The sequence below is a fragment of the Rhinopithecus bieti genome, unplaced genomic scaffold (genome assembly GCF_001698545.2).
Source record: "Rhinopithecus bieti isolate Rb0 unplaced genomic scaffold, ASM169854v2 scaffold_7605, whole genome shotgun sequence".
Taxonomy (NCBI): Eukaryota; Metazoa; Chordata; class Mammalia; order Primates; family Cercopithecidae; genus Rhinopithecus; species Rhinopithecus bieti.
This window is the reverse complement of record NW_016805506.1, coordinates 125,102-144,297: the sequence shown is the minus strand read 5'-3', so window position 1 is coordinate 144,297 and position 19,196 is coordinate 125,102. Positions and strand designations below refer to the sequence as shown.

Sequence of the window (19,196 nt, the reverse complement as noted above, 5' to 3'; positions counted from 1 at the left end):
ACATTCTTTTATAATATAAATAGTCTTGCCCAATAATTATTTCTGCAGAATGTGGTTGTTTGTAAAGCTACTCTAGAGCAGTGGCCACGTGCAAATCCTACCTGCCTCTGACTAAGATCATCTCCTCTCCCCTCTCCTTCTTCCCGTAGACCTTGGCCCTACACGACACTCGAGAGGGGCTATGATCTGGTGACAGGGGAGCAAGCCCCTGAAAAGATTCTCAGGTGAGTTGGCTTTCTTGTTTGGGCATAATTCTGGGAAATGGAGAAAGGACTGATAGGAAGGTGTGGTCATGAATCCTTAGACTATTGAGCCTGTGCTCTTCTGAGCTGCACTGAGTACAAAAGAACCCTCCGTGGCACTAATGTACCATCATGGCCCAGGTTGCTATGGGAATCTAATTCCCATTTGTCTGGCAGCTAGACTTATAGACTCAGATACTTGAACTGGAGGAGACATTACTGATTATTAAGTCCAGTGGTTTAAAAATACTCTGTAACCATAGAACCTCTTCCCACCACCTCCACAAAATCTTGTGTAAAACTTCAATACACATGTAGATAAAGACATACAGCAAATTAAGTGGCAGAACTGGAAATCAGATTTTAGTTCAAACTGATTCAAAGTCCGTGCTCTTAACCTTTGTGCCAGACTGTCCCTGCTGACATAGCAGCCTCTTATGGAACTCCTGCTGTATGTCAGGACTGCTGGAAAATCAGAGCGGCAATGGTCCCTATCCTCACGGAGTCCACCAGTAAATCAGGAAAAGGAACTTAGTAACACAAAGCAATTCATGAGCTAAATGTTTAACAGATTTGAGAAATGATCATCCAGGTCTGGAGAAAGTTGGCCAACATCATTCCTTAAATAATGCAGGGGACATGGGTGGAGAAGTAGGAAATTGTCCTAGAAGGGATGGGAACAGGGGCCCCTTTTGTCTGTTTGCTCTCTGCTTCCCAGGGAGTTCCCCAATGGAAACTCTTACATTGCAGGTCTACTTTCAGCTTGGGCCAAGGCCTCTGGCTTCCTGTCAGCAAAAGCTTTGTGGTTCCACCTGTGGAGCTGTCCATCAACCCCCTGGCCAGCTGCAAGACCGATGTACTCGTCACGGAAGACCCTGCAGACGTCAGGTAGGGAATCGTCTCCAGTTCTCTGCACAAGTACTTCTTAAAACCTTGGAAGTCCCCCTGTTGGAGTACCACAGGAACTCCTAAGGAGTGTTCTTGCTGTTTAGTTGACGTAAAGAACACTGTCAAATATTCCGTGCTCCCAAACTCTTAGATGTGACCTCCATCACTGTGTCTCAGTGCCTTACATTTCAACACTATTGCTTTCCTTTTAGATTTATATTAAATATAAGAGAGGCTGATGCATTATCTAGCTCATCACGGGATCATTAATGATCTTATCTTTACTTAACAGTATGCTGAAGAGCCACAAAGGCAACAGTTTAGAAAATGGGATGCTTTCTGTTGTAGTCCATGAGATGTACTTTGGGCTAATTTGTGAATTTTAAATGTTCAGGCTAAAGGCCAGGCGTGGTGGCTCACACCTGTAATCCCAGCACTTTGTGAGGCCAAGGCAGGTGGATCGCCTGAGGTTAGGAGTTCAAGACCAGCCTGACCAACTTGGTGAAACCTGGTCTCTACTAAAAATACAAAAATGAGCCTGATGTGATGGTGTGTGCCTATAATCCCAGCTACTTGGGAGGATGAGGCTGGAGAATCGCTTGAACCCTGGAGGTGGAGGTTGCAGTGAACTGAGATCGAGCCACTGCACTCCAGCCTGGGGAACAGAGTGAGACTCCATCTCAAAAAAAAGAAAAAAAAAATGTCCAGGCTAAATCTTTTGTTCTTAACTTATAAAAGCATGGAGACTACATTTCACTTTACATTATCCTACAGCTTGTAGCTAACTTAATTATAGACTTACTCCACTGCGTACTAATTAGATGCTTACATATCATTCTGCCCCATTATGATGCACTTCTCAAGGTCAAGGAAAATCACTTATTTAGCTTTTTAATCCCTAGCCCCTAGTACATATTGGACATCTATTAAATGTTTATTGATTTAATTAAGTCTGTGGTCTTAGATCTGATCTTAGCACTGTTCCGGAGCTTTCTAGTGTAGGGTTTATTTCTCCCAATTTGATTAGGGGAAACATTCTAGAAATTCTAATGTTACCAAGAATAGAGTAGTTTTACTTCTAAGACTGACTTGTACACAGCTTATTGGCTCGTGAACTAGAATTATATCATGGCCCCCCTAACTACCAGTGACTGTTTTTCAACAGCTCCATAGTTGCCTTGGGTCATTCTAAATCACGATGCTATCAGTATTTCTATGGCATCTTGACAGAAAGCTCCTAGAACCCAACTCTCATACTTTAAGATGTTTTTACTCTTACCTTGTCAGCTTTCACTGGGAGGGATGAACTTATCATGCTTTTTTAGGCTATTAGCATTTCCCAAAAGAGGATGTTTTAAAAAAAATAGATTTATAAAGAGATGGCACTTAGGATATGAAATAGTGATTACTAGGAACTAAAATAGCTTCACATACACATTCACCTACTGATTCATTGATATTTACCATTGTTTTCATTTTTGATAGAATTAAAGTATCTGAGGTTTTAGTAAAGCATGTGCTAAGGTCTCTCCGCATTACATATTTTAAAGATAAAGCAAGGACCATCTGGTTTAAAAGACTATTCTTAAAGAGACACAGTTACTTTGTTAGAAATCAGCTGAAAAGAAAGTCTTGACTAGCTTTCCTCAGAGTTCTGTCCTGTTGACATTGCATCCATGATTTCAGTGAAGATTCAGATGATACAGCTCTCAGACTGGCTGATGGGAGCACATACTCTGGAGTTGGATAGGGCTGCTTTAGAATTCCATCTCTACCAAGTGTGAACTGTGTCATCATGGTGGCCAAGTTTAATTCTCTTTGTTTTCGTTTATTTGTCTGCAAAATGGGGATAATAACAGTGCCTTCCTCACAGAAGGTAATAATAATAATAATAGTTCATATCCATTGATCATTTTCTAAGTGCCAAATACTTCAATAGTATTATTACATTCTTACATCAGCTCCATGAAGTGGTGCTCATTTTTCAGATTCAAAAATAAATAAACAAACCTGAGGCATAGAGGTGATGCCTTCACTAGTAAGAGATGAAGCCACATTTCAATCCCTGACCTGCAATAGGGGATAAAAGATTGCAATCATCACCATTTGAGAGAATCTGCACTATGTAGATTCAGTTTTCCAAGCTGCACTAATAAACCTTGTTTGACATGACATTGCCCAGGCAAGCATATCATGGGCGTTTAGAGAATTAACAAGTTCCAGTGAGATGATATGTTAGAAATTTAATAAATAATAGATCATAATTATAGATAGCCAATAATACTGCCCTGGAATCACAACAGAGAGATTAGAGGAAAGACTACGTGGAAAAGCAGAGTCAAAGGGAAACGGAAGGTAAGCATTACAGTAGGATTGGAAAGGAAAGCTTGAACGTGCATTGCAAGTTGATTCTTTGATTTTTAATCTGTGATAAATTCTTGGACAATTATGAGATCTCACACTACAGTAGGGAGAACAACTTAGTAGTTAAATGTACAGACTGTGACTTACCAAGGCAGCTACATTTAAAATAACTAATGATAACAAATGTTAGGAAGGATATGGAACAACTGTGGCTTTCATATTTTTATAGTGAGAATATAAATAAGTATGACCACTATGTAAACCTGTGGAGTGGTATCTACTAAAGTTGGAGGTATATATCTCCTGTATCTCCTATAGCCCATCAGTTTCACCCATAAGGGTATGTATAAGAGAAATATGGAAATGTGTACCGCAAGTAGGACTTACAAAAATACGAATAGAAGCACTCATTTGTACTGCTAGAAAGCTAGAAAAAAAAATACAAATACCCGTCAGCGAAAAATTAGATAAATAAATTATGGAATAATAACACAATAGAATGCCTTTAACAATGAATATGAAAGAACACAGTAACCATATATAGCACCTTGGATGAATCTAACAAATATAATACATAATTTTGGAAACCAAACACAAAATAATATTAATATGTTTATATAAAAACAAAAAAACTAGTTTTACTAATTAGTAGAAAACTAATTTATGATGTTAGAAGAAAGGATAGGGATTACTTCTGGGCGATGGAGAGGGTGGTGACATGGGGAACTATGAGTGGACTTATGTGATGCTGATAATGTTTGATTGATTGTTATGGCTGGTGGTTACATGAGTGTTTTAACTCTGTGAAAATTCACTGAGCTTCACACTTTTCTCTGTGTATTCTATATTTTGATTAAACATAAAGTTTATTGTCCAAGGGCATAGGCTATGGAACTCAAGCAAGTTGCCTGAGTGCAAATCTTAGCTCCATCACTTGCTTACTGCAGGAGCTTTTCTGGAGTTGTGTTTTCCCCTTGAGAATAATGGAAATAAAAATCTCATAGCATGTATGGAGTGATGAAGATTAAGTGATATATTACATGTAAAGCGGTGAGTTTGCTACGTGGTGAACTCTTTAGAAATGTTAGTTATCTTGCTCATTATTGTAACATAGTGACTTTTGTTCTCTTTATCTTTTCATTACTTTCTCATGTTTTTGCTGAAAGGCTACATACAACCTGTGGTGCATCTTAAAATCAATACTTGCTCAGTATTAAGGATTCATATTAACCACTTTGTCATGGGCTTTGGGGGAGACTTAAATGAGTCTATAAATTCCAGTTCAGTATGCTAGGTCTGTGGCTTTATGTACATGGACATGGTTATAGAATGAATGAAGAGTCACATGTGTGGTAAACATAGAGTGCCCTAGGGGACTGGAAAGGATTGGAAAAGAAAGATGTATCTGACTGAGGGAATTAGGCAAATATTTTCAAGAGAGAGAACATTGCCAATTAATCAAGCACTGTGGCTAAGCTTTGGCTTTGTGCAATCTAAGGTGAGGGGGAAGGCTTTCAAGTGTGAGGGGTTGAAGGGCAAAAGAAAACTCTCCCCTGGACAGCTCCCATTCTCCAGCCTATCCTAGCAGGAAGCTGCTGGGAATGAGATTTTTAGCATTTGAGACACTAATGATGCCAGCTACAAAGGTGGAAGAGCGAATCTCTAGCTGAATTGCATACAGATATATTTTAATTCTGAAAAATTTTAGCTGGACCCCTCCTGTGTACCAGATACTGTGCCAGGTACCATAGGAATACAGAGATGAATACAGTCCACCTCTGCTTTCAGGAGTTTCATGACATAGCAAGGAGCATGAAACAAGAGACCGACTTGAGAGATGGAATAAAAGATGCTTGTGGAGGGAGAAGCATGACAAACAACACTTATTACTGCATACTGGGCCTTCTTCACAATTTCACCTGGAGCAGGTTCTTCTTATAAGAGAAACTTGAGAATAGCTATTATAGTTGGAATAATAATCACCCACAAAGCCCAGTTTTGGAGCCCCTCAGTCATTTTTCTGTGATCTCAACTCAATGAAAATGAAATGGTGAAATGCTGTTAATTCCTGAACAATGTTGAAAGAATAATGGGATATCAGAGTGCAAGCTGGCATGGCTCACTTGGTGACAGTTTTCACATTGACTTAGTTCTGAATAGAATTAGGAATATCTCCTTGCTCTTTTGGCCTTTGAATTCCAAGTACTGAGAATTTACTGAACACCTACCATATTTTAAACTAAGTAATAGAGATATAAAAATAAGACAAAGATTTCAGTGCCTTAAATGAGTCAAAATTGCAAACAAAAAATTTCATACTTTGTGACGGTTGAAGAAGATAGAGGGAAAGTTCAAGGCAGAGAAAAGACACAAAATCAGAGGTGGTCAAACCCACCTGGAGGTTGAAAGAAGGGACTCACAGCTTCTATGCCAAATTTTGAAGTGTTAGCAGGAAGTCACTAGCTCACTGGTTTTCAAAGTGTATTCCCTGGACCAGTAGCATTAGCATGACCTAGAAACGTATTAGAAATGTAAATTCTCATATCTAGTGTAGACTGATAATGATCCCCAAAGGTATCATCAGATCCTAACTCCTAGAACCTATAAATATTATGTTGTTTGGGAAAAGGGTCTTTGCAGATGTTACGCCACATCTTATCATAGGTTGATTATTCTGAATTATCTGGACAGGTCTGAAACACCGTAATGAGTGCCCTTAGAAGAAAGAAGCACAGTGAGATGTGACATGCACATTGGAGAGGCAATTTGAAGATGGAGTTAGAGACCGAGTGAGGCAACCACAAGCCACAGAATGCCAGCTTCCGCCAGAAGCTGAAAGAGGCAAAGAAAAGATTGTTCCCCAGATACTCCAGAGGGAGGATCACCTTGCTGACACCTTGATTTTTGCCCAGGCATACTGATTTCAGATTTCTGGTTGTTTGAAGCCGCCCCAGTTTGTGGTGATTTGTTGCAGCAGCCACAGAATCTATGTAATAATATACCTGCTAAATTAGGTATTTTGGAGGTGGGCCCAGAATTCTGGTTGAAGAAATCCTCAGGTGATTCTAACGCTCACTAAAGTTTGAGTACAAATGCACTTGGTATCAAAACAAGGAATGGATCACCTGGCTTAAGTAGAAAACTAAAGATATGAGGGCTTGAAAAGTCCAGAGTGCCAATGGCTTTTGGCATAGTAAGGTTTTTATGTTCCCAAATGTTGGGACTCACTATTCCTGTTTCTTTTCGTCCTTCATCTCTGTGTTTCTCTGGTACATTCTGTTTTTCTGATTTTCTTTTTCAAGCACACTCTCACTGACCTCTCCAGGCTTACAACCACAATTAAGCATTGCCAAAGTAATGAGATGCCCCCTTTCCCAGTGGTTTATGCAGAAGTCCTGGTACTGAGGAACAGCAATAATCGCACATCCTTACTTAGGCGGCACTGTTCCAAGTGCTTTACTGAAATAAGTTCATTTAATCTTCACTCATTATTAGCTCCATTTAATGCACGAGGAAACTGAGGCACAGAGAGCATTATGTACCTTGCCCAAGGTCACACAGCCAGTAAGTAATAGAACCAGGTTTTGAATCCTGAGAGTCTGACTTTTGAGTCCATGTTCCTCATCTCTAAGCTAGGATGCCTCTCTTTGGCCTATTTTGGGATCTTTGCCAATATCCCACATCAATCTTTCAAGAGACAAAGCACTCCAAGTAGCCAGACCTGGGTCACCAACTTTCCCTTGAAACCACGGTTGAATGAGGGGCATAATAACCACCTGGATTGAGATCTCAGGTAGGATAGTTCCCCAGTGAAAAAGCAGGACAGGTGGAAAATAGATGTTGAATAAGAAAATCCCAGAGATGTTTTATTCATGGGCAAGGCCCAGGACCTTGAACTGGCAAAGTGTGGCATGCCTAAGAAGGAATTTTTTTTTTTTTTTTTTTTTTTTGGAGACAGAGTCTTACTCTGTCACCCAGGCTGGAGTGCAGTGGTGCCATCTCAGCTCACTGCAACCTCCACTTCCCAAGCTTGAGCTATTCTCCTGCTTCACCCTCCACAGTAGCTGAGATTACAGGCATGCACCACCACGCCTGGCTAATTGTTGTACTTTTAGTAGAGATGGGGTTTCACCATCTTCGCCAGGCTGGTTTCAAACTCCTGACCTCAAGTGATCTTCCCACCTCGGCCTTCCAAAGTGCTGGGATTCCAGGCGTGAGCCACCACGCCTGGCCAGGAGGAACTTCCATTTCAGTTTGGCTGCAGTGTAGTGCCAATGGATGCATGGCAGTTGATGAAGGGAGAGAAGGACAGCAGACAGAACATGCATGCTCTTTTCTCTCCTCTTTTCTCTCTTCTTTCAGCTGTTAACCACCTGGACTAGCAGTGTTAGCAATGACTCTAGGGGCACTTGAGGGTAGTGTATTCACTCACTGCTCTAGGGTCCCCAGCAGATGTTCCTGTGTGACTGCTCCAGACACTGGAATCTGGCTTGGGACTAGGCAGCACCCCTAGTCAGATATAGTGCATTCTGGAAACATGGGCCATGTATCTCCAGGTGCAATCCTCAACAAATGCACACTAGGTACTTCTCCATGTAATGAACATTGTGCTAGGCTCTAGAAGTAGAAAAACCAGAAAGAGGAGTAGTAGGAAAGAGTGTAGAATTAACTTGAGCCAAGTTTGTTCACGTCTTTGAGCCTCAATGTCAGAATCAGAAAGATGGAGATGAGTGTGTTTTTCTCATACGGTGGTTATTTGGATGACATAATGTCTGTAGTATTACTAGTACAGTATATTACATGTAACTGATGTTCAATGAATGAGAAGTTTTAGAAGTAGTAGGAATTGTAGAATTATAGTACAGTTAAGGAAGCAACCATATGATGCAGTGTGGTCAGAGCAGTATAAAGAAGGGAGGTGTGCCTCCTTTCTCTGGATCACATTGTGCATTGATGGCAAGGGCATTGATGGCAGAAGGGAGGGTCGGGGCGCAGGACATGTGCAGTAGGCAGGAGTCAGGGCCAGTCACTCGATGCATTGCATGGGGGCACTTGGCTTGTGAAGGATCCAGGCAGCAGAGTCTAGGGGGAAGGTCCTTGATACCAGTCTTACATCATTTGATATTCAAGATATCTCTCTCCTGTTGGAAGTGAGCGAAATTGACTTCTTGCCTTTGCAGCTCTGCAAGATTTCATTAATAAGTGCATGTGTGTATATGTGTGCATGTGTGTGCATGCATTGTAGGCAACCTAGAGGTGTGCTTTCCTTTTCAGTAGGCATGTTGATAGAGGGGTGGCTTCTTCAGGTAGAATCTCAAGTCCATCATGCTTCCTCTAAACTTCCTTTTCTCACGGATTGCTCACACAAATGTTCCTTTCCCAAAGGGCAACAGAACTTTAATAGGGAACCCACTTACCTACTTGAAACACAGAAGAGGTATTGGGCAAAGTGAATAGCATGGACACTGGAGCCAAACTGCTTAGGCTCAAATCCCAGCTCCACCACTGACTAGCTGACCTTGGGTAAGGTAAATTCTGAACCTCAGTTTCCTATCTGAAAGATTACTCACCTTCTATCTTTGAATGTTTTTTTGAGAATGGAATGAGAACACATTTAAACTTTTAGCCCCATAGTCATTAATAATAATCACTAACATTTATTGATCACTTGCTTGATGTCAATGTCTAAGTGCTCTACATGTTTTCATTCTGACTCCTCACGACAACTCAATGATGTAGTTATTGTTACTTACAGATGAGGAAACTGAGGCACAAAGATATTAAGTCATTCATGCAAGGTCACATGGGTAGTATGTGGCAGAATCAGGATTTCAACTCAGGATGTTTTGTGAGCGCTCAGTAAATGCTGGCTGTTGCGAAAGAAGGGGCATTCTCTGTAAGATGGAGGAATAGGTTCATTGGACTTCATATCTTACTCTTTGTTGAGCATTTGGTTATTAAATGTGTGTGTTCTTTATGCAAGCAGGTGATGAAATATTAAGTGGGGAAGGGGAAAGACTGTGGGTAACTCACAGCTAGGTTCATGGAATATGGGCATTAGCATTTTCCTGGTACCCCCCCATCCTCCTTTTTTTTTTTTTTTTTTTTTTAGAGAAAATGAAGCCCCTCTGAGAAACATTACTATAAAGGCCCCCATGCTTCCTTGCAGGTGGATCTACCCTATGCCCTCCACTCTTTCCAGCCCCACTGCCTGTCATTCAGCCAGTGAGCCTGGAGACATATATTATATTTTTCCCCATTTTAGTTTAGCAATCATAATAAAAGTGAAATCTATTAGGATGAGTTTCTGCCCAGGCTCGGTAAATCTCTTCAAACATTGTTCAGCACCAAATTTCTGTAAGTCTTCGCCACTGGGGAGACTGTAGCACGCACCAACTGTCAGCTCAGATAGAGGGCTCAAGACACAGCCTCTGCTAAGTGAAACTCAAATGGAGACTTTGGAATATAAATATTGAAGTGACCCAGGCTGGATAAAGGGGAACCAGTTAGCTAAGCTTCTATCTTACATGCAGGAGATGCTAAATTATTAAAACTGTAATAAATGTAATAATAAATATTTGATGTTGAATTATAGAAAGCTTTGCAGATACAGTGAAACTGAGAAACGAGTTGTTATATCTGCATTAGAAGTTAAACACTTTTAAAAGGGGACTTCTGATGTTGAGACGGGTTTGCAGATCTTTAGATTAAAGAGAGAGACACCTGGCAGTATGATTTTTGGCATGTATGCTGGGCTGGGGGTCAGGATACCTGGGTTTGAAGCTTGACCCCAAGCTGGAGACAGCGGTCAGTAGCATTTTTGGGCAGAGGCCTCCCGCTCACCTTCCTGTAAGTGATCCTTACAGTCATCTTCTGATATTGAAGCTATTTTTATCTCCCATTTCACAGATGAGGAAGCTGACATTATAAGGCCTTAGGCAGCACAGATGGGAAAGGGATGAATTGGAATTTGAACATAGACTTCTGACCTCAAGACCGCATCCATCCACCCATTCATCATTCCATGGCACCTCCCTCACTTCCTGCATGGAAGCCCTTTCTGCTCTGTATTCATCAGGATGGTTTGGGATTCAGGGGACAGAGACCCAATTCAAGTTAGCTTAATGATAACTGTATTGGAATGACATCATGGGAAGGGCAAGAGATCAGCTCAGCCACAGGAATGAAGAAGGTTGAGGGAGTTAGATGATATTAGGATTCTGTTTTTCCTCTCTGCATCATTCCATGAGGGCTTCATTCTCTTCTATTGTATAACCACTTTCTTTCCATACTCCCTATCTTGTCATGATAGGGGTTGTGATACTCATGACTCCCCAAGCTCTTTGTGACTCTTACCACCAGGGAGAAACAGTTCTCTTCCCTGAGTCTCCTTTTGAAAAATCCTAGAGAAGTCTGTCACATGTTAGAAGTCCAACCCTGGCTTAGTCATCTATCATTAGGGGACAGGGTCAAAATGTACAGATACAGTCATGGAAATAATTGAGAGGACCATGAACTGCAAATCTATTCCAACCCATGTCTTCAAAATTCTCCCTGGATTTTGAAGTTTGTTCATCTAACAGGTTGCACTAAATCAAAGATGGCAGCCATTAACCAGCCTACATGCCAACTCAGATACATGGTTAGGAGCTGCCTAAGATATGCTGGGAAGGTTTCTGAGACTATAAACAGACTCAGCTGGGAAAAGTGTCATGATGAACTCATTTGCCCACCTTCAGTGTTGGACGAGGAGTTGTAACAGAAAGGTCATGTGTTTGCCATCTCTGAACCTGATGGTATTTAGAAGTCCTCCCTATTTCCTATGTCATGACCTCATTGTGTTCCCCTACAAAATGAAGAGATAACTTTTGTTGCTGACACATGAGAGAAAGGACAGTCATGTAAATGGAGATGCTGTGGATGAATTCGAAATGGAACTGTCTTATCCACAAGTTTCCATCCATCTATGCTATCTCAGAGGATATATTTGGATAATCTTATCTTGGTGCCAATACATTTCCTGAAATAAATTTCTGGCTTGTAGCAAAGTAAAGGCGTCCATGTAGGTGCTTCCTAGATACTGTCTGGCACTATCATTGTCACTTATATTAAAAGGGAGCACTCTAAGCTATAAACAAACTACCCACATCATAAGGCCCTTGAATTGTGTCCTATAGTTTCAAAGGCTTGTTTAAACAATTATAACTCACAGACTGGAAGGGACCTTCTGATGCATATTTTCTATCCTCTGCCATTGCATGGACAGTCCTGAATGATGGAATCTACCTTCTGCTGATAGACATCTCATTGCCTCCTGCTTCGTTGCCTGCCATGGTCTCACAGTGTTTCCTGGAAAGCCTTACTTTGTCTCACCTAAACAGGTCATATTTTCAATTACGCAGACAGCAGCTCAGGGACAGTGATCAAGATAAGCTAAGATGAGAAATCATTCTGCCTTTTAAGGCCCACTCATTGCAGCTGAGTAGAACCATGTTTCCCTTAGCGTATCTCACTCTGCCCAATAGGCATCAACCACCCAGTAGACAACATACACACTCAAGCACACACACACACATGCACACACGCACACACCAGGGCAGTCTAGTCAGAAAGATGAGTTGGATATGGCAATGAATAATTAATTTATCTGTACCTTAGGTTTAACTCCTTTCCCTCTCACCAAACAAGGAGACTAATATCAAAGAGGATCCCAGCAAGAAACAGGTGGCATGCTCAAGCTTGGGGAGATTTGAAAGGGGACTATGCACAAAATTGAGGGAAAGTTCCAGAAAAACAACAAGAGATCTGCAGTGCCGTGTGGCAAGTGTCTGGGTCAAGGTGAGGGTGAAGTTAAAAAATATGGAGAGGCCATGGAACTGTGGCCTTTATCAAGGGATACACACAGCTCATGGTGACTCTGCAGCAAAAAAGCCAGGAAAACAAATGTCCCAACTGTACCCAACCACTTCTTACCAAACCTCCTGCTGATGCTGCCATTTGCTAAACCCAGAGAGAAGCCAACTCTAAGAGCCCATCAAGTCCATCCATCAAAGTCAGCCTCCTGAGCACAAGGCAGGAGAAGGATAAGCTGAGAGTGAGTTTGGAGGAGCAGATGGAGGAAAGTCCCAAGTTCTTTCATCCTACCTTCAAAATATACTCAAAAATGGTCGTGCCTCTCCATCGTCATGGACACTTTCTGACTCAGGACCTCGTACATAGTCTCACTGCTTTCAGTCCCCACCACACTCTGTGCACATCCCCAATCCAACCGCAATACCAAGTGGGCCATGGCTATTTCCTACTTAAAATCATTTAGAGCCCTCCTCCACCTTCAACTGCCTCAAAATAAAAATCCATACTGTTTTAGCTGTCATTCAATAGCACTTCACAATCTGGCCATCATACCCTCTGATCTCATCTCCCACCGTGTCCCCAGTTGCTATTTCCTCAAAATGCTGTACACTTTCCATTTTCCTTGCCTTTTCCAGTACGCTCCCTCTGCCTAAAATAGCCCAACACTCACAGTCCCCGGTGTACCTAGCACACTACTCTTCATCTATCCCAGTCTTACAGAAGCATCACTTCCTCTGAGCATGCTTTTGAGAATGTGCCCTCCAGAATCATAGGCACCTCATTGGTATGTTCATGCTGCTAAAATATTTTTTCCAGATGTAAAGGTCAGGGCATTGCATTATATTGCACTGGAGTCAATTGTAGTTTAGTATCCCTTTCTGTCCTCACCTGGTAATCTATGTGTTTCTGGAGTTCATGGATTGAATCTTAACCATCATTGCATTCCGAGTTCTAAGCACAGTAAATGGCTCAGAGAGAGGATATAGAAAATTGCAATGACATTAATTTTATGTGGCTCTGTTGGTATGCTCACGAAGATGTTTTGATATTACTACTAAATTGCTTAACAAACACCTTTACACTATCTCCAAGTATCATTCAATCCTCTTACTTATAAACACTCTACCATCAAAACAGCCCTATCAAAATTTCTTGCATCCCAGTGCCTATTGTATTATATTGTGACAACACACATTATCTCACAGTGGTTCCAAATAACACTAGTACTTTGGGGTTAGTAGATGCAACAAAATTAAAAAGGAGGATTCCATAATTTAAAAGGTTTGAGAAACCCTATTATAAATGAAGTTGCTACATTGATTTCCTTGCTGGCAGTTTTCCCAGGGACGTTAATATGTGAACAAATGTCATAAATCTTTAAGAAATGAAGTCTATTTCTACAATCTCTCCAACACTCTTCAAGTAGGAGCAAGTTCAGGACCAGCATTCCTGGAGACATCAAGTAATACCAGATTAGTCCATCATGGCTTAGAGGCTACACAAGTTAAACCAAACATCAGAAAATGAGGGATTTGGTTCCTATGGGATATCTTTCAAAGCACACACACATACTTTGGGAGTGGCAGAGGGAACCAGTCTCTCTCCTGTTGGCTTAGTCAGACTGGCCAACCTCTAAACTCCCTGTTTAATTTCCTTGACTCTGCAAAAGACATAGAGTCCTCACTGGGGAGGCAGTGTGTAGATGGGATGCCCATGCTGGGGTATTCCAGAGAGAGAACAAGTCCCAGGTGAGTAGAACTACAACATTTCCTAGAATTGACAGAGGAAGAAAAGTAAGTGAGACAGAGTAGTGAAGAAGCAGCAGCCCTGCCAGCTGAAACCCTTTAGCCTAATGCATCCCATCAGCGGTATAGGCTGTGGTGCTAAATGTTCTGCCTCAAATCCAGCTCTACCATTCACTATGTGGGTAACAGTGGACAAGTTAACACCTCCCACTGCCTCATTCTCCATATGTGCAATATAGGAATAACTGTAGCTACCTTGTTCAAATGCTATTGAGAATCAAGTGAATTGATGCATGATGCATTTAGCATAAATATATTGGCTACTGTTGTTGTCATTATATTACAGTTATTGAGTCCAGATTTTGATCTGTTGTAGGAATCCTTCATTAGGATATTTTTAAACTCATGCCTTTCAGAAGTGATTGTGACTCTTGTTTTGTGCATACTCTACTTGCCCTTCCTAAGGTTTTGCTTCCAATAAGTGTTCATTAAGTATATGATGATTGAGTCATTGGAGTGAGACTCAAAGATGCTTCCAAAAAGAATATGAGACTGATAGCAGTGTTTTTCACAATAGCTAAACATGGAAGCAACTCAACTGTCCATCAGATTATCTAATGGAATATTATTCAGCCCTAAAAAGGGACATTCTGACATATGCTACAACATAGATGAATCTTGAGGACACTATGCTAAGTGAAATAAACCAGGCACAAAAGGAGAAACACTGTATGATTCCACTTATATGAGGTACTTAGAGTAGCCAAAATCTTAGAAACAGAAAGTAGAATAGTGGTTGCCAAGAGTTGGAGGAGGGGTAAATGGAGAGTTATTGTTTAATGGGTATAGAGTTTCATTTTGCAAGATGAAAAGACTTCTGGAGATAGACGGTGGTGATGACTGCACACCAATATAAATACACTAATACCACTAAACTATACCTTAAAAGTGATCAAGATAGTAAATTTTATGTTGTATTTTACCAAAATAAAAAATGGTGGAAAGCTGGGTTAGGGGAAGAAATAAGAGAAAAAAGAATGGTTTTGGGGGAAGGGTGCATGACCATCCCTGCCAGTTCTAGCAAATTATGCCACACCTTAAAGACATTCTAGATGCAGAGCCCCTGGAGCATACAGTATAGCTCCACAATACACCTCTCCCTCTCTCCTTCCCTTATAGCATCTTTCAGCCCTGCGGTCTCTTCCTAGGTGTGGCCAGATTGAGTTAACTGTATTGAAATGGGGCAGCCTGGGGAGATTCATGACATGGATCTGGCTGGATTCATACACTGGACTTCACAAGTTCTGGGGGCTGAGTCAGCTGTGCAGGTCTCTGGTCCAGTGGGGTAAACATGGCATCTAGAAGGCATGGTTGGCCTGGTCTTTGGGAGGAAATTTTGGTTTCCTGTGAAAGCTGAGAATACAATAGGTCTAGAGGAAAATCTTCACTTCCTTCATCTCTAAACTGGGTTTTAAAGACGGGGATTTTGTCCCCCAGCAGACATTTGGCAATCAGTGGAAACATTTTTGGGGGGTTACAACTGGGAGGGTGCTATTGGCATCTAGTAGATAGAAGTCAGGGATATTGCAAAACACCCTACAATGCCCAGGGTAGCCCTCCACCCCAAGAAAATAAAGAATTATCCAACCCCCCAATAGCAAAAGGCTAAAGTTGAGAAGACATGCCTTAGATGAAGTTATATTAGTCCTATTGAATGGATGAAAAAAAAAGTCAGGCCTAGAAGGCATAATTTCAAACCCACGTTCTTTCCATTGCACCAGCTAGAAATCCAGTTGTAAAGAGGCTGGGATATAGTACAGGTTATTAAGCCAAATTAAAGCATAAAAAGCTGTCATGCATAGTCTAAGCCTGGGGAGGCAAAACAAAGAATTGAATACAGGATACTCCTGAGGTAGTAGCCTGGCCTCAGCAATGAGCATCAACCTCAGGTTTTTGAAACCCTTCGGCTGGGGTCAAAAGGGAGTTCTGCAGAGCCTGGCTTAGATGGTCCAGCGACCCCAGCTGCGGGACTCGGAGGAACATCACTGGCAGAGAGTCAGGCAAGGTCTGACAACACCTCCCCTCCTCCAAAGTGAGCCAGAGACACCCTGCCCTCCCTGGCTGTGACGGATTTTGAACATTACAAAAAAGTTTACAATCCCAGTGAGGCAGGCATAAATCACAGCCTCTCTGTGCGGCACCAGCAGACATGACTTATGGCCCCATCGCCATGGCAACGGGAGAGCAGCCAGCGGGCGCACAAAAGCGCCGCTGGCGCCTGACAGGCCTTTGCGTGGCCCTGATGGAGAGGCAAGTGTTCCGGAGAAAGGATGTATTCTCCGGAACTCGCTGCCCATTTGTCTTCATTCTGCACCGGAGCGAGACCCTTGCTTTTTCTCTCTTCTCCCCATCCCCAGCCAACAGTTTGTTTTCTTTGCTGTCTTCTGCATGGGAAAGTGTTTTCTTCAACTTTTAACCTGTTCTCTGGGCCGGGCGCGGTGGCTCAAGCCTGTAATCCCAGCACTTTGGGAGGCCGAGACGGGCGGATCACGAGGTCAGGAGATCGAGACCATCCTGGCTAACACGGTGAAACCCCGTCTCTACTAAAATTACAAAAAAACTAGCCGGGCGAGGTGGTGGGCGCCTGTAGTCCCAGCTACTTGGGAGGCTGAGGCGAGAGAATGGCGTAAACCCGGGAGGCGGAGCTTGCAGTGAGCTGAGATCCGGCCACTGCACTCCGGCCTGGGTGACAGAGCGAGACTCCGTCTCAAAAAAAAAAAAAAAAAAACCTGTTCTCTGAAGGTTTACAGAAAAGACCCCAATTAAGGCTTGCAATGGGTCTGCCTGGCTGTCCTTTCTGAGCTGGGAGTTATGGTGACAGCTTCCAGTGTTGAGCATCTGCACTTGTGGACCCCCTGCAGCTATTTCTTCCATACCTTTAGCAAATAGGCTCCTTAGATGTTCTTCCTGCCTCCCTAACCCCTGCCTTTCAGGTCATCCTCCACGAGCTGCTGGAGTGGATTCTTGTAAACTACAAACTTGCTTTAGACCCTTCCATTGCTCTGCTTGCTGTTGCTATGAGGATAAAGCCCACACTTCTCAGTGTGACACTCATAGTCCTTGAGGATCAGCCCTGCTTCTCTCTCCAGTCACATCCTCCTGCTCCATTCTGGAGGTTCCCGCCTTCTTAAGTGCTTTTAAGTCCTCATAACTCTTGCCCTTCTGCCTAGAACACAAGCAACACATGCCTCTTTATCTGGCTACGTTTTACTCATCCATCAGGGTTTGGCATACACCACCTCCTCCAGGAAGCCTTATCTGATCTCACACATCCAGTGTAGAAGCCCTTTCTCCTTTGTCGTCATGTTCTGCCATCTCCCAGTGGTCACACTCACCCTCTCCACACAGTGCTTCTGTGTCTCAGTGCTGCTGTATCTGCCGATCCCCATCTTACTGCTGTAGTCGATTATCATTTCCTCTCTCCAGGCATTTAACACCTCCTTACCTCCTTACTGCACTTCCTGCCTTCACTCTTGCCACCCTCAAACTGAGGCCCCACATAGCAGTCAGGGGATCGTTTTTTCAGCACAAAAATTGTTACATCATTTCCTTGGTTGAACCCGTTTCATGGTCTTTCTTTGCCTTTATAAGAAGTCCAAACTCCTGGCATGCCCCCCGCTTACACCTGCTGCCTGCATCCTGCATCATACTCTCTGCCGGCCAGCTGGACCTGGCTTATTTCTAGGTATCTTTTATGTTTGCTTATCTCTAGGACTGTTGTGATCCTAGAACATCTACTCCCTGTGCCATGTCCACCAATTTCCAGTGACTAGGGCTATTCCTACTCATCCTTCCGGCCTCAGTTTAAACATCTCTTCTTCCAGGAGGTCAGATCTTGGCTCTTTAGATTAGTTTAAGTGAGTGGTTCTCAAACGTGACTCCATTCGTATAACCTGATGATCTCTTAAAAAATCACAGGTGCATGCTCGAACTAGTGGAAAATTTGAAGAGTAGCAGAATATTCACATAGCCTCAAAGTATCTCCTTACAAGTAGTCTACTAATTACAAAGTAAAAATAATAACCTTACAGTGGGGAAACCTGGCCAATGCTACCTTAACCAAAGTTAACATCACAAATCAACATCACATCCTTCCTGATATGCACTGAGAAAGCTACAACATCATGTCTGTGGTGTTCTTGTCAAGAATACATAATCTGAATCTAGGCCATATGCAGTGGGTCACACCTGTAATCCCAGCATTTTGGGAGGCCAAGGCATGTGGATCACGAGGTCAAGAGATTGAGACTATCCTGGCCAACATGGTAAAACCCCGTCTCTACTAAAAATACAAAAATTCAGCTGGGTGTGGTGGCATGTGCCTGTAGTCCTAGCTACTCAGGAGGCTGAGGCAGGAGAATCGCTTGAACCTGGGAGGCGGAGGTTGCAGTGAGCCGAGATCGCGCCACTGCACTCCAGCCTGGTGACAGAGAAATAGAGCAAGACTCTGTCTCAAAAACTAACAAACAAAAAAACACATAATCTGAATCTAAGCATGAGGAAACATGAAACAGACCCAGATTGAGAGGCACCATACAAAATAACTGACCTATATCCTTGGGAACATCAAGCTTATAAAAGCAAAGCAGGCTGAGAGCTGTCCAAATTCAAAGATCCCAAGAGACCATGAGAACTGAGTGCAACACATGGGCTGGAACTTTCTTTTGCTATAAAAACATTAGTGGAACACTTGAAGAAATGTATAGATTAGGTAATAGTACTGTATTAATAGAAACCTCCTGATGTCAGTACTTATATTAGAGTTATAAAATAAAATATCTTGTTTTGAAGTTTTTGAAGCAATGTGCCCCAAAGTATTTAAGAAAACAAAAGCATTGTGTGTTTCTTTACCTTATTCCCAGTTAAGAAAAGAAAAAAAGTGTGTGTGTGTGTGTGTGTGTGTGTGTGTATAAAAACATACACACACATATTTACATGCATTCGTAGAGAGAGAGACTGAGAAAAAGTAGCAGGGAAAAAAGCAGAAGAAAACTTAGGACATGCGAATCCTGCAACTTTCTTTTTTTTTTTTTTTTTTTTTTTT

General features: G+C 42.2%; 1 protein-coding gene across 1 annotated transcript in view; it reads left to right on the top strand.

The window, feature by feature from the left end:
• Positions 1–19,196, top strand: part of LOC108530051 (astrotactin-2-like) — a 562,148-nt gene that overhangs the window by 447,244 nt on the left and 95,708 nt on the right. The window contains exons 9-10 of the mRNA XM_017872710.1: positions 150–224; positions 993–1,130. Of these exons, the coding sequence (XP_017728199.1) occupies positions 150–224; positions 993–1,130 (213 nt within the window). The remainder of the gene's footprint in view (positions 1–149; positions 225–992; positions 1,131–19,196) is intronic.